At 48.5% G+C, this 13536-nt stretch overlaps 1 protein-coding gene across 1 annotated transcript in view; it reads right to left on the bottom strand.

The window, feature by feature from the left end:
* LOC144133891 (uncharacterized) overlaps positions 1–10834 on the bottom strand; it is a 44702-nt gene extending 33868 nt beyond the window's left edge. The window contains exons 1-2 of the mRNA XM_077666955.1: positions 10665–10834; positions 1741–1881 (exon numbers count right to left, since the gene is read on the bottom strand). Of these exons, the coding sequence (XP_077523081.1) occupies positions 1741–1848 (108 nt within the window). The 5' untranslated portion in view covers positions 1849–1881; positions 10665–10834. The remainder of the gene's footprint in view (positions 1–1740; positions 1882–10664) is intronic.
* Between the last annotated feature and the right edge of the window lie 2702 nt (positions 10835–13536).

Below are 13536 nucleotides of genomic sequence, written 5' to 3'. Positions count from 1 at the left end.
CGCTCTTTCACATAAATATGTCTTTCACGGCTGTTTAAAGAAAAATCTGAATTAAATAATTTGAACCACCCTATGCAACCTGTCCAATGCCAAGTTACTTTGGACGTGGTAGCAGAGAGGTTGGCTACATGTAGCTGAGCAAATTTTGCTGAATTAACATCCGGTACGACACTCTACTTCATTCTCACCAAAGAAGTTGCGTCGTGTTCTCACCTTCTACAAAAAAGCAACTGTGTTGAATTCCATGCCGGAAGAAAACGCCAACACTACACAGGATGTCTCTTTATATAACAACTATTTCAATTTTTAGGCACAAGCACATCATTCAGGTCATCATTAAGATAATTGTTAGAGAGTTCAGTAACATATACTCCCTAGTAATCGTATCATCTGCATCTCATCCTGTTGGTTTCAACAACAAGTTGCTTAAAAATAGGTCACAAAGCATTTCGGGAATCTTGTGCGTTCTTTCTCGCAGTCATTGTTATCAGGCCTAATTCCTTTTGATTTGCGGACAGTCAAGGTCACAGTAACTTTTAAATCTGGCGACCGCTCATCACCACTTAACTACCGTCCCATTTCCGTAACTAGAACCTTCTGCAAACTACTACAAAATGTCATACATTCATTCGCAAACCACAACATACATAGAAGATTCGTTTGGTTTATGGGGTTTTTCACGTCCCAAAGCGACTCAGACTACTAGGGTTGCCGTAGTAAAGGGCTCTGCAATTTCGACCACTTAGGGTTCTTTAACGTGCACCGACATCGCACAGTGCACGGGCATCTAGAATTTCTCCTCCATCGAAATTCGAGCACCGCTGGCCGGAATCGAACCCGCTTCTTTCGGTTCAGCAGCCGAGCACCATAACCACTGAGCCACCGCGGCGGCCTACGTACTTAGAACATGAAATAATCTTCAGACATCAGCACAGCTTTCGCAAGCGATATTCATGCGATGGGAAGCTAGCTGGATTTACTAATGACCTGCTTTCATTGATTGATTCCACCTTGTTAGATTTTTTCAAACGCTCTTGACCGCGTTCCGCACCACAGGTTGCTACAGAAACTAAAGGGTCTTAACAATCACGCACAAGTCATTGCACGGATGAAAGATTTCATCTCATTTCGTACCCGATTCGCAAATAATAATAACTAGAACCCCTTTTTATTCCAGTTACGTCCGGCACTCCACAAGTAAACATGCTGCATGGTCCTTTTCTCTTTGTAATAAGGGAGTAATTACTCATTGACATCCACCCGAGCGCAGCCATACGGCTACAAAGGAAAGCCACACAGCTTTCTCAGAAACTTCGTAGTTAAAGAAAAGTTCGTCCTGGTCAGGGGCTCGAACCCGGGACCATCGCTTCACCGCAGCAGTCGCTCTACCAACTGAGCTAACCGGGAAGGCTAGTATAGGGTAGACCGATAGCGAATTGATCAATAACTTGAGGTGGAGAAAGTTTTCTACATTAATTGTCTGCCTACCTGCATGTCATCCCCAGTGAGACTGTTCACCTATGATTGCGTTATTTACCCTAAAATTACAACCCACACTGACCACCAGGCGCTGCAATCAGATAACGCATTAAATACCTGGTATTCAGACTGGCAAATGACCCTAACCTAATCTAAAACTAAGTTCAGGTCATTTCGCACTCTTCTCCTGCCAAATCTGCCAGCACATGTATTTCTGAAGAAATTCAGTAGTATGTTTCGGCCATATAAATAGTCCCTCACCTCGGAGCTCTCATCGTCGGACCCGTGACGGATGCACGCCCAGAACAACCCGGCCGCCTTCTCCGTGGCCTTTTGACCGCTTGGTGGCACATCGATGGTGGCTAGCATGTCTAAGATGGCACTGCGTGTATCCGAAGCCAACTGCCGGAAGAAATAGGCGTGTTTTAGATTGCGTGCATAGACGAGCAGGTCTTAGATTCAAAAGCCTGAAAAGGAGAAATTTGTGGACGCAGATTTTTATGATCCGGCAAAGAAATTACTTTTCAGTGAGCCCGATCCCGAGAAGGTTTTCTTGACAACGCCATCGAGAATTTTCATCAGGTATCTTTTTTTTACCAGTGCATCCGGTCGTTTTATCTATGGCGACGCAGAAGGCCAGGTTTAGTAAGCGCTCTGACAGGGGCAAAAGCAAGGGAATAAAAATAAGGTCCGCCGAAAAATTTGAAATATAGGTTTCTTTTTATAGGGTAGAAACCATTTCCGTTTCTCAAAGCGAAGTTCGCACCAAGCAATTCTGTACAAAAAAAAACATATTTAAAAAGAAAAACTAACTAGCCCACACAAAAGTCGGTATTCAAGAGTTCGTGAACTCAATTTTTTCATATATTTTAACTATAACATTCAATACTTCCGCATATTTCACATCGGCAGGATTGCATTTTTTTTTGCTATTAAAGTTTTTGATTCTTAACTGCTATATGCGAGCGATGGAAAAACTTTACAAGAAACATTTTGTTACACATCAGAAGAATGGATCATAGCATTCTATATTTATATTTGGATAACAGTACCTTATAATATTCGAATATTTACATCCTCCAAGAATCCTCGACATGGTCATGGCATATTGAAAGATGTCTTGCCAGCAAGGTTTTGTGGAACTGTCTACCGGTAACAACTACGGAGGGCCTTCATCGCTGACGTGTATCAGGCTCTGCTTTTCAAGCAAGTTTTTTTTTTGCATCCAATGACGTACTGAAGAGTCCCTCAACTGTTCTTCTTGAACAGTTTATAAGGAAAATATTGTGTCGTCAAGAGTATGATGGCAGCCTGAAATGCCTAGCAGAAGGAGCGTATAAGGGCTCATCGCAGTACGAGGACGCGTATAGATTCCGCCAGCTAGTCGCACTGTGAATCGCCTTCGACCGGATGCTATGCGCGTTTGCGCGGCATAGCTCGGCTTTTCTACTCCATAGTCACCGATGCGTTGGGCTGCCCTGCGTTCACCGGAACCATATTAACCGGCCGTTGCCAATCAATAGGGAGCTTCCGGTGAAATTTGGGAAACGTTTGCTGCGTATTAAATTAAGAACCATCAACCCATGCTGCACAACAGCCGCCGAGCACGCGTACGCACAGGATGATCGTACCGGTTGCGGGGGGTGGCATACAACGTTGATATTTAATGATCGCCTTGCCTTTCGCGTCAGTGCGGTATGTGTCGCCACCTGTGTATGTGTCGCTACCTTTCGATTTATTGTATTTATGGTCAGCGTCTTTCTAGTTGCCTAAAAAGCCAGTAATTCTTATCCGCCAGAATGTCACTTAGCACTACTCGCTAATAACTAGACATTAAAATCTTAGTTTGAATTGCATCCACGTGTCTTTCTTGCTCAGGACACGCCCAGCTCTTACGCTTCTGCACTGGCTCTCCAGTGCAGTGTGAACGAAACAGGAAGACAGACACTAACCCGCGAGAACTCTCCGGTGCGCGCTGTCGGAGGATATAAGAAATGAAGAACCTGCACAACGATGCCACCGGATTTGCAGATATGTTGTCCAACCTTTACAACCACCACAAACCCACGTTCGCTCTGCTTTTTCAAATCGTCCCTTCTTTCAAGCGGCAGCTTTGAGTACAACCTCGAAAGGCGCGCGAACTGTCGCATGCCACGCCGCTTTGTCGAAATAGGAAACCGCAACGTACTTTCTGGGCCCACGGGATACCGCAGCCACGAGGGAAATATGGCGACAGTGAGGGCATTCGCCCGCCAGCCTGACACAAGCGAAAGACAATCTGACCAGTCAAATCGAGCTGCGCTCCAGCTATCGTAAGCCGCCTCGAAAATAGCGAGACATTACCTCGGCAACAGCGCCCAGCACTTCGCGGCGCTGGCGTCAGTACAACCAGGTCCAGGCCACGCTGCGGAGCGTTCGCGTTAAGCGTGCTGACGATGGTACATGTATCAGTTATCGCACCAGCCATATCTTAGTCAATCGAATGAAAATAAAATGCGCATACAATACAGGAAAACGTCCTAAAATATGAAGAATATGATATAAACATATGCAAATATATAAACATAAAACATAAAATATGGAAACATATATATAAACATATGGAAGAAAACAGCAATACTGTTAAAGTGAAATCGCTGCGCAGCTATGAAGTTCATATATTTTATGCAGAAAGAAGGAATTAAGAGCATGAAAATGAAATGATCTAAAGGTGACAACCTCTATCGCAACAAGCATGAAATGGGGAAGTGCACCAGAGGCTGATAAGACGACAAACGAACCGGGGGTATACACACAAATCAATTAAACATCTTGTCTGGGCGAGTTGGTTTATTTCTAACAAAGAATATACTAGCGCAAAGAACACAGGACACAACAGTGTACTTGTCGTATGTGTTACTTTGTTGTCTCCTGTGTTCTTTGCGCTAGTATATTCTTTGTTAGACACAAACCAAGGAAAAAGGGCATTTGATCGAACTACCTCCCAAAAGGAAATTATAGAATCTTGGTGCATGAAAAAAAAAACTTATTCACACAAACCAGATTTGTTTTTTTTTTCGTTATTGCGTGAAAAAAACTCTTTTTGTTAAATTTGCTAAGTCAATATGCAGGTAGTCAAGATGGTTTAGTGCAGCTAGTAACGCATTCTGAATTCCCTGTTGGCCGTAGTGTGCTCGAAAAACGAACGCTACGAATAGCTATTTTATAGCAGCATAGTAGTGTATATGTGCTTAAGTTGTGCACCCTAATAATTCTGCGTTTTTCATAAAGTGGCACGGTGTGTCCTGGACAGGAAGCGTTCGATACTGCACGAACCACTTTTATTTGTTAGACAGTTTTTTTTTGCGCAGTGTTATTCACTCTGGCCAAGTATTTTTCAACAGGTGCGATTCATGAGTTAAAATACCTGTTAGAATGCTTTCGATCTTGTGGCAAATTCCCGACGGGAGTGAGGCGTCGATCGAGCACGCTGCTGGGTTCACGCCGGCGTGAGCTCGAGTACAAGTCGGGGCACTTAGGATTATTTTTTTATCGTTCTTGGCCAACACAAACGATATGGCGAATTCAGGATTAGAGAAGGCAATTATTGACTCCAAAACATTAGATGGCTCATCGACATGAAACAACCAGGCGTAACACAATAAGTGGCGGCGTTACACAACTCACGAGTGGCCCTAACGGTGTAACGTTATCAAAGTCAGGAAGATAAGAAATGTTAACCAGTAATAGTCAGTGTTAGTACAAAAAACTGCACCAGGTACAGAAGAATAGAATGGATTTGGAATAAAATATGATGTAAAGAAGAAGACAAAGCAGATGACTGGTGAAAACGAAGATGGCCCTGCGCGTCAGCCGTATTGCTATCGCCACGAGTGTCTGTGCCCGACCTGGCTGCCCTCGGAATGTTCTCGCCACTGCTCCCGTCCTCCCGGCTCTTTTCAATAACCGCCCCCCCCCCTCACTACATTTGGTGGAGGCACTGGGTAGCAGCCCTGGAATTGCACAACCGTACTCTCCCGCCACCTGCGATGCCTAATGACGTTCAACATCAAATTATGCAAGTGGGCCCAGCTGTTACCTGCGCTGGCTCCCTACGCCAACGGGACCCGGCCATCTTCAGTAGGACCGATGAGCAGGATGTCGAAGATTGGCTCACGTCTTACGAGAGGGTGAGCCTTTACAACAAATGGGACGATGCGACAAAACTAAATAACGTAATTTTTATCTCACCGGCGTGGCTAACCTGCGGTATCAAAACCACGAGGTGGACATCGGAACTTGGTCTGCTTTAAAGACAACCTTCTCCGAAGTGCTTGGTCGTCCTGCTGTCCGGAAACTCCGCGCCGAACAATGCTTGCGCGAACGCTCTCAGCAGGTCGGCGAAAGCTTCACCAGTTACATCGAAGATGTCATTGACCTATGCAAGCGTGTCAACCTCAACATGTCCGAAGCTGACAAGATTAAACACATTTTGAAGGGTGTTGACGACGACGCCTTTCAGATGATGTTAGCGCGTGACTTGCGCACCGTTGTTGAAGCCGTCACCCTCCGCCAAAGCTTCGAGGAGCTGCGGAAGCAGAGGCTCCTGACTGGACAGCACCCCCGACAGGTTGAGTCGCTTGCTGGACTGACGCCAGCACCTGACACCTCATCGCTGCTGCAACAAATCAAAGACTTTGTTCGGGGAGAAGCGGCGCGTCAGCTTTTCTCTTCTGCCGAGCCCTACAGAGCGAGCTCCATATTTGGCTCCAGCTCTTGGACACGCCATCCAAGAGCAGGTTGCCGAGGCTCTTCCACCCGCCCATCCGCCACCACCTGTCGCCGCTCCACTGACATACGCGGACGTCGTTGCCCATCCGCCGCCCCCTATAGCCGCTCCGCTGACATACGCGGACGTCGTCGCCAGACCTCGACCGCGTACCAATTCTTTGCCTCCAATACCTGCGCGAGCGGTGGCTCCTTCTCTTCGGCCGGCTCCGCGAGTCAGCATCCCCTGGCGCACCATCGACAACCGGCCTATATCTGCTACAATTGCTGATTGTCTGGTCATGTGGCCCGGCTTTGCCGCCGCCGTCTCCCAGTCTAAGCGCCACCTCCTCCAGTTCCCGCGTACTGGCCTTCCACGAGTCAGTACTCCGGATCTGCTGAGCCGCCGTCCAGTCGTCCTTTTTCTCCTGACCGTTCGACCCTTTCTAGACGCCGTTCACGTTCACCGAGGCGCCTCTCCGCTTCTCCTATGCGACGTCGCCCCAATACAACTCAGGAGGAAGACTAGGTGCCGCAGTTCCTGAGGTGAGAACTGCGTCCCCGTCGAACTTTCCAAGGCCTCGCATATCCCCTGCTAATCTGATCGAAATTTCTGTCGAGGGCATTTCTCTCTTGGCCCTTGTGGACACCGGTGTTGCGATTTCTGTTATGGACGGAAAGTTTTGTCTTTCGTTGAAGAAGGCAAACAAGCTGATTGCTGGACTGTCGCTGCTTACGGCCACCGCTGAGCACATCAAACCGTCCGCAGCGTGTACCGCTCGAGTTGTTATTCAGGACTCCCTCTACACGGCAGAATTCGTCGTGCTGCCTTCCTGTTCCCATGCTGTTATTCTGGGCTGGGATTTCGTATCCGGCCATGAAGCTATCACCGACTGTGCTCGAGCGTAAGTCGCGTTCTCTTCTCTGCCCCTTCCTTTGCTGGATGCTAATCCTTCCGTTGCCTGTGTTAAAGCCCTTGCCGCCGAAGACATCGACATTCCCCCGTGCTCTTCCGTTCTTGGACACCTGTCGCGCGACTCTATCGGTGACGACACTGTCCTCTTTCCTCCAGGCCATACTTTTCTACACCGCAAGTATCTCCATCTGCCATACGCCGTACTGACTGTGTCCGCTGGCCTCTCGATGTTTTTGGTCTCTCACCCATTTTCCTGCCCTACTGCTCTGCGCCTTGGTGAATGCCTCGGCAGTGTGCAGCCCATCGAATCTCTGCTCATCCGCGAGGAGACCGACGATACACCGCTCCTCGCCATGAACGCGCTCAGCCCTCCTGCTTCTACGCCAGAACCCTCTTCTACCGAAATGTTCTTGCGCTCCATCGACGCCGATCTTCCCCCGCCGCAAAAAACACAGCTTCTCACTCTCCTTAATCAATATTGCCCTTCCTTCGACGCTCACCAGACTTCCTTGAGCCAAACTTCCACCGTCACTCATCGCATCGACACTGATGCCCACGCGCCGCTGCAGCAGCGCCCTTGTCGTGTGTCTCTAACCGAGCGCCAGACTATTACAGAGCAAGTCGACCAAATGCTTCAAAACGGCGTCATTCAGCCCTCAAGTAGCCCTTGGGCATCGCCTCTTGTCCTTGTGAAAAACAAAAATGGCTCCATACGCTTCTGTGTAGATTACCGCCGCCTTAATAAGATAACGCGCAAGGATGTCTATCCGCTCCCACGCATAGACGACGCTCTGGACTGTTTGCAAGAGGCGGAGCTCTTTTCCTCCCTCGATTTACGTCCTGGATACTGGCGGCCGGGTCCCCATGGAAACGGTCGATCGTCCCAAAACTATTTTTTTGACCCCCAACGAATTGTATGAATTTACTGGGATGCCATTCGGCCTTTGTAATGCCCCTGCAACCTTCGAAATGATGATGGACACCATTTTTCGTGGACTCAAGTGGAAAATGTGTCTATGCTACCTCGGCGACATTGTCGTTTTTTCCCCCGACTTTGAAACCCATCTGTCTCAAGCACGTTTTGACGTGCCTCTCTGACGCTGGCCTGCAGCTCAACTTGAAGAAATGCCGTTTTGCTGCGCATCAATAGACAATTTTAGGACACGTTGTCTCTAAGCAAGGCGTTTGTCCCGGCCCAGCCAAACTTCGCGCGGTCGCTGCCTTTCTCAAACCTACTTCCATCGAAGACCTGCGGAGCTTCTTAGGTCTGTGCTCTTACTTTCGGAGCTTTATTCACAACATTGCTTCGATTGCTGGACCTTTAACACAACTGTCTGGCAGTTCCGACTTATCTATGTTGTCTCCGGCGTGCGATGACGCCTATAACACCTTGCGCCACCTCCTCACAGCGCACCCCATACGGCGCCATTCCGACTCGACCGCTCCTACCGAGGTCCACACGGACGCCAGTGGTGTCGGCCTCGGCGCCGTACTCGCCCCGCGAATCCGTGGTTTTGATTAGTACGTTGTTTCCTACGCAAGCCGCACACTTACAAAGGCTGAAACTAATTACTCCGTAAGCGAAAAAGAGTGTTTGGCCATCGTATGGGCCCTTGCCAAATTCCGCCCGTACCTCTATGGCCGCTCTTTTGACGTTGTGACGGACCATCATGCGCTTTGTTGGCTTTCGTCTTTGAAAGGCCCATCCGGCCGCCTTGCCAGGTGGGCTCTTCGTCTGCAAGAATATGACATCCGCGTGGTCTATCGTTCCGGCCGCAAGCATCAAGACGCTGATGCCCTGTCCCGCTGCCCACTTCCAGCCGAGATCGCCAGCCTTTCCACCTCTGACGGCTCCCCGTCGTTCCTTCACATCAGCGACATGCCCTCAGCGCAACGTACTGACCCCTGGATCGCTTCTCTTCTCGACTTTCTCTCCAACCCCACGGCAGCTTCTCCATCCCGTGCTCTCCGCCGCCATGCTTCCCACTTCGAGATTCGCGATAACCTCCTCTATCGCCGGAACTATAGCACCGACGGCCGCAAGTGGTTACTCGTTATTCCTCGCCACCTGCGCACAAACATATGCGCCTATTTCCATGCTGACCCACAATCCGGTCACGCGGGAGTTTTCAAGACATACACCCGCATCCGGCTGCGCTATTACTGGCGCGGCATGTACACCTTCGTACTTAAATACGTACGCGCCTGCCTCGCCTGTCAATGTCGCAAGCCATCTCCTCATCGTTCTGCTGGAGAGTTGCAGCCACTCCCTTGCCCACCACGCCCTTTCGACCGTATCGGCATTGATTTCTACAGCCCGCTTCCGTACACTGTGGCCGGCAACCATTTGGGCTATCGTTGCGGTTGATCATCTGACGCGGTATGCCGAAGCCACCGCCCTTCCGCCTGCGACAGCGATAGACGTTGCCACCTTCCTTTCGTAGCGTTTCGTCCTTCGTTAGGGTGCACCTCGTGAACTGCTTAGCGAGCGCGGACGCGCCTTTTCGTCCGGGGTCGTCAAAACCTTGCTCTGCCAGTGCAACATAATACATCGAACCACCTCCGCCTATCATACGCAGACCAGCGGCCTCACCGAGCAATTTAACCGCACCCTCGGGGACATGCTCTCTATGTACGTCGCATCCAACCACTCGAATTGGGATCTCATCCTCCCTTATGTGACTTTCGCCTACAACACCGCCCAGCAGTCTACTACTGGCTTCTCTCCCTTCTTTCTTTTTACGGCCGTCATCCATCTGCTACCATAGACACCATTCTGCCTTACCAACCTGACGCCTCCGAATATACCCTTGTTTCCGAAGGAGCGCTACACGCAGAAGATTGTCGCCAAATCGCCCGGTCACTCACGACTGACGCACAGTACCGCCCGAAATTCCGCCAAGACAATAACGCTCACACCATATCGAACTTCTCTCCTGATATGCTTGTGTGGCTCTGGATACCGTCAAGTACTTCTGGACTGTGCTCGAAATTTCTCGCCTAGTATCACGGCCGCTACCGTGTCCTGGAGCAAACATCTCCTGTTAATTAGGCCGTCGAACCCCTCACGCCATCTCCCGATCTCCGCCGCCGCGGCCGCGAGACAGTTCACATCCGTCGTCTCAAGCCTTACTACAACCCCTCCATCTTACAGTCGCCGTAAGTCGCCAGGATGGCTCCTTTTCTTCCAGGGGGTGATTGTAAAGAAGAAGAGAAAGACACCGCAGATGACTCGTGGCAACGAAGATGGCCCTGCGCGTCAGCCGTATTGCTTTCGCCACGAGTGTGTCTGTGCCCGACCTGGTTCCCTTCGGGCTGTTCTCGCCGCTGCTCCTGTCCTCCCAGCTCTTTTCAATAAGCCCCCACCTTACAATGAATATAATTTGAATATAATCAGTGTAAAATGAGGATAATATCGGAATAAAATTGCGATGCTATCACTTTACTTGCGTGGGTAATTTTATAGGGCGCATTCAATTAGTTTGAGCGATCGATGTGAGAGGCAGTGGAAGAACTGACTCACGTTCGAAACGGCGCCAGCGCCTGTCACCCTGCTGCACACAAATCGGTAAAAATCGTCGCAGGGAGCGTGGTTCCAATCGAGGGAAGCGTTGATGAGCTCTGCCGCAACCCGACCGCCGTCCGGACCGGGGGATGTTGTCGCCGAGGTACGGCACACCTTCTTTCGACGTGTAGTGTCTGGAAATGGCACCGACAGTGTCAAGCGCATTGTGCCGAAGAAACAAGAAGCCGCGAGTTATTTCTCCGGCCCTGCAGATTTTAGCACGCATTGTGTCAACTTCAAGACAGTGGAGACAAGCGCATAACTTATTATTAATAATTCGACATCACTAGACTTGTCACTACAAAACCGCGCCGATGCCCGTTATCACGAAAATTTCTCTAATTAATCGAGAGGGCGCGTGAACGTGTGACGTCATCACAACTTGACATGGTGGACCACCCTGATTGGTTGAGGGGGGTCACGTTATGTTGTGACAACACAACCTGTCCACCGAGTTGTGAGCAAACATCAATCATGAGTCAGAAAAAAGCTGCCACCGTCGCAGCAAAGCGGATACCTGCTAGTACCGCTAGCCAGAAATTTCGTGATTCTTTATAGCACCGTTTACAGAACTTCTCGAAAAATATTCTGATCACTTGATAGCCCTCTGAATTTTGTTGCGAGTGAGAAAGTAGATTACAAAAAAAACTTTTTTCTTTCAAATTTTTGCTGCTGCGCAATAGAGGCCCGCCAAAAAATTGATTTACTTTCACTTTTGTACTTTACCCAAAGTACAGCTTTTGCCATTTCTTTTTTCAAAAAGCATGCGTGATGATCGGGCCCAATATTAAACATTTCGTTGGGTCTCTGAGAAATGTACTGATTTGCATCCCAATCACATACTGATGTGGACAAGGTAAAGCTACTAAATGGGGCTCAATGCATAGCTAATATGACTAAGTCGGCTAAGCAGTTACGCCGCAGCCTTTTTTTTTTTTGTTCGAGGCGATTAAAAAAATGTTTAAGTTGAAAGTCATCACCGCCGGTGATTGTTGGCCCGTACTGCCACTCCACTGCATAGCACGCTCTCGCCAGGTCCTAAGAGGCACACGGGCCGTTTTTTTCTACGCTCTTCAAGTAGAAAGCTGCAAAAGCAAAGCTGATTCCTTCCTGATTAAGTGAAGATTCGGCTTCATTGCCACTATGCTTTAGCAATCTCGTCCATAGGGGTTGAGTATCACAATGGAATGCAGGTGCCATGTCCGCGCTTGTGAAGCAAACCCGGCCGCGTTTGCCGGCCTATTTAACACAGGGCTAGAAGTTCACTTAGCGAGACGCCACTTCTGGAAATTCGCTGCAGCAATCAACAGAAAAGAACAGTTCGCAGGATCTGTTTCGACAAGAAAACATGTGTGGCCCTGCGGATAAAAAAAATATAAATCATTTGACTTAGCCGTCGCTAAAAGCGTGTCGGTTAAAATGCGAAAGCTCAGAAAACATGGGGCAGTAAAGAAAGCTTGTTGGCGCCTATGCTGTTTGGGCACACCCCTAAATAGCTGAGAAGCAGCAATCTGATATAGTGACACAAAGTTGGCTTTTGTACGTTGCGTATTTTGAGATTTAGGAAGGCTGGTTGGCATGCCTGAACGCCGTGCCACTAATCCGCCATTTCGCTGCTTCCGTGTATGTCTGTGGACGTCGACCAATGCGTTGTTTGAGAAAATTGACTCTCTATTAATGATTTTGTGCAAAACAAAAAAAGGCTGACGACAAACATTCCGAATGATAATCTACAAACAGGTGATGTGCGACGCATTATGTCGTTCACAATTCCAGGCCGACTTTGGTTCCATAGAGGTGCCATTCATGAACAAGCTGCACTCTCACTATCCATCCTGGCACCATTTTCTGCCTTAATTAGAGTCTCAAAACTTACTGTTTTCTTGCAACCCATTCGCAGTGGATGGTACGCATGGTTGTCAGTACTTGAGGCTGCGCCTCTTATGATGCCGGGACTGGGCAAGTAGGCCTGCTCAAGACGTCCGTGGTGGCTTCATGAAACCTTACTTTGTCATTAGTGCCGCCTCGCGTGTGGCAGGTGGGGGTTCGAACCCCTGTGCCGCCGAGTACGCACCGGCGATACAACGGATACAAGTTTGCCTGGACTGATCCACGGCTTCTTTGGGACATGCCCAACAATTCCGAACAAAAGCATTTTTGAGCGAAGAACTGCTCATGAGCGCATTTTTTATCATATAATATAAGATTTCACTATAGTAATCAATATATCCGCTGATAAACGGAAGGCAGCCTTGTATTTTTTTCTATTAACTTTTTTGCTATCGTCAAAAGCTTTCCCCATTGGCTTTTTAAGGCAGTCTTAACTGTTAATACGATCGATGGAAAAACTTTAAGAGAAAGATTCTGCTGCTTATCAGAATAATGGATCATTACCTTCAATATTTTCATAGCAGTGTCTTACAATTCTCTAATTTTAAAAATGTTTGTCCGAGAATGTTGGACATGATGCCTAAAAAATGAATATTTGACCCCGCCTTAAACAAAAAAGGTCACAATGGGATTGACAGGCGGGTTTCGGTCCCTCGCTAATAGATTTTCCGTCGAGTGGGGGTGGGCTCATGAAACCTTGGCTTGTCTTGAGTGCCAGACAACGCGAAGCTATCCAAGTTGGGACATCCAGTCAAAGGTGCACAAACTGATGTTATAGCTCCGCTTGATCGTAGCAACGCTCCAAGATCACAACGGGCTCATAAGCAGAATGCGCATTTTCTGAGCGTCCCTAGTCTGCTTTAGGAACCCGCAGAAACTGGTCACGAAAAGATGCACCAAAGTTTGTTTTTTTGTTATCCCCTTACCTTTGCGCCAGTTT

The sequence above is a fragment of the Amblyomma americanum genome, chromosome 5, assembly GCF_052857255.1.
Source record: "Amblyomma americanum isolate KBUSLIRL-KWMA chromosome 5, ASM5285725v1, whole genome shotgun sequence".
Classification (NCBI taxonomy): Eukaryota; Metazoa; Arthropoda; class Arachnida; order Ixodida; family Ixodidae; genus Amblyomma; species Amblyomma americanum.
This window is presented reverse-complemented; position numbering and strand designations above follow the sequence as displayed.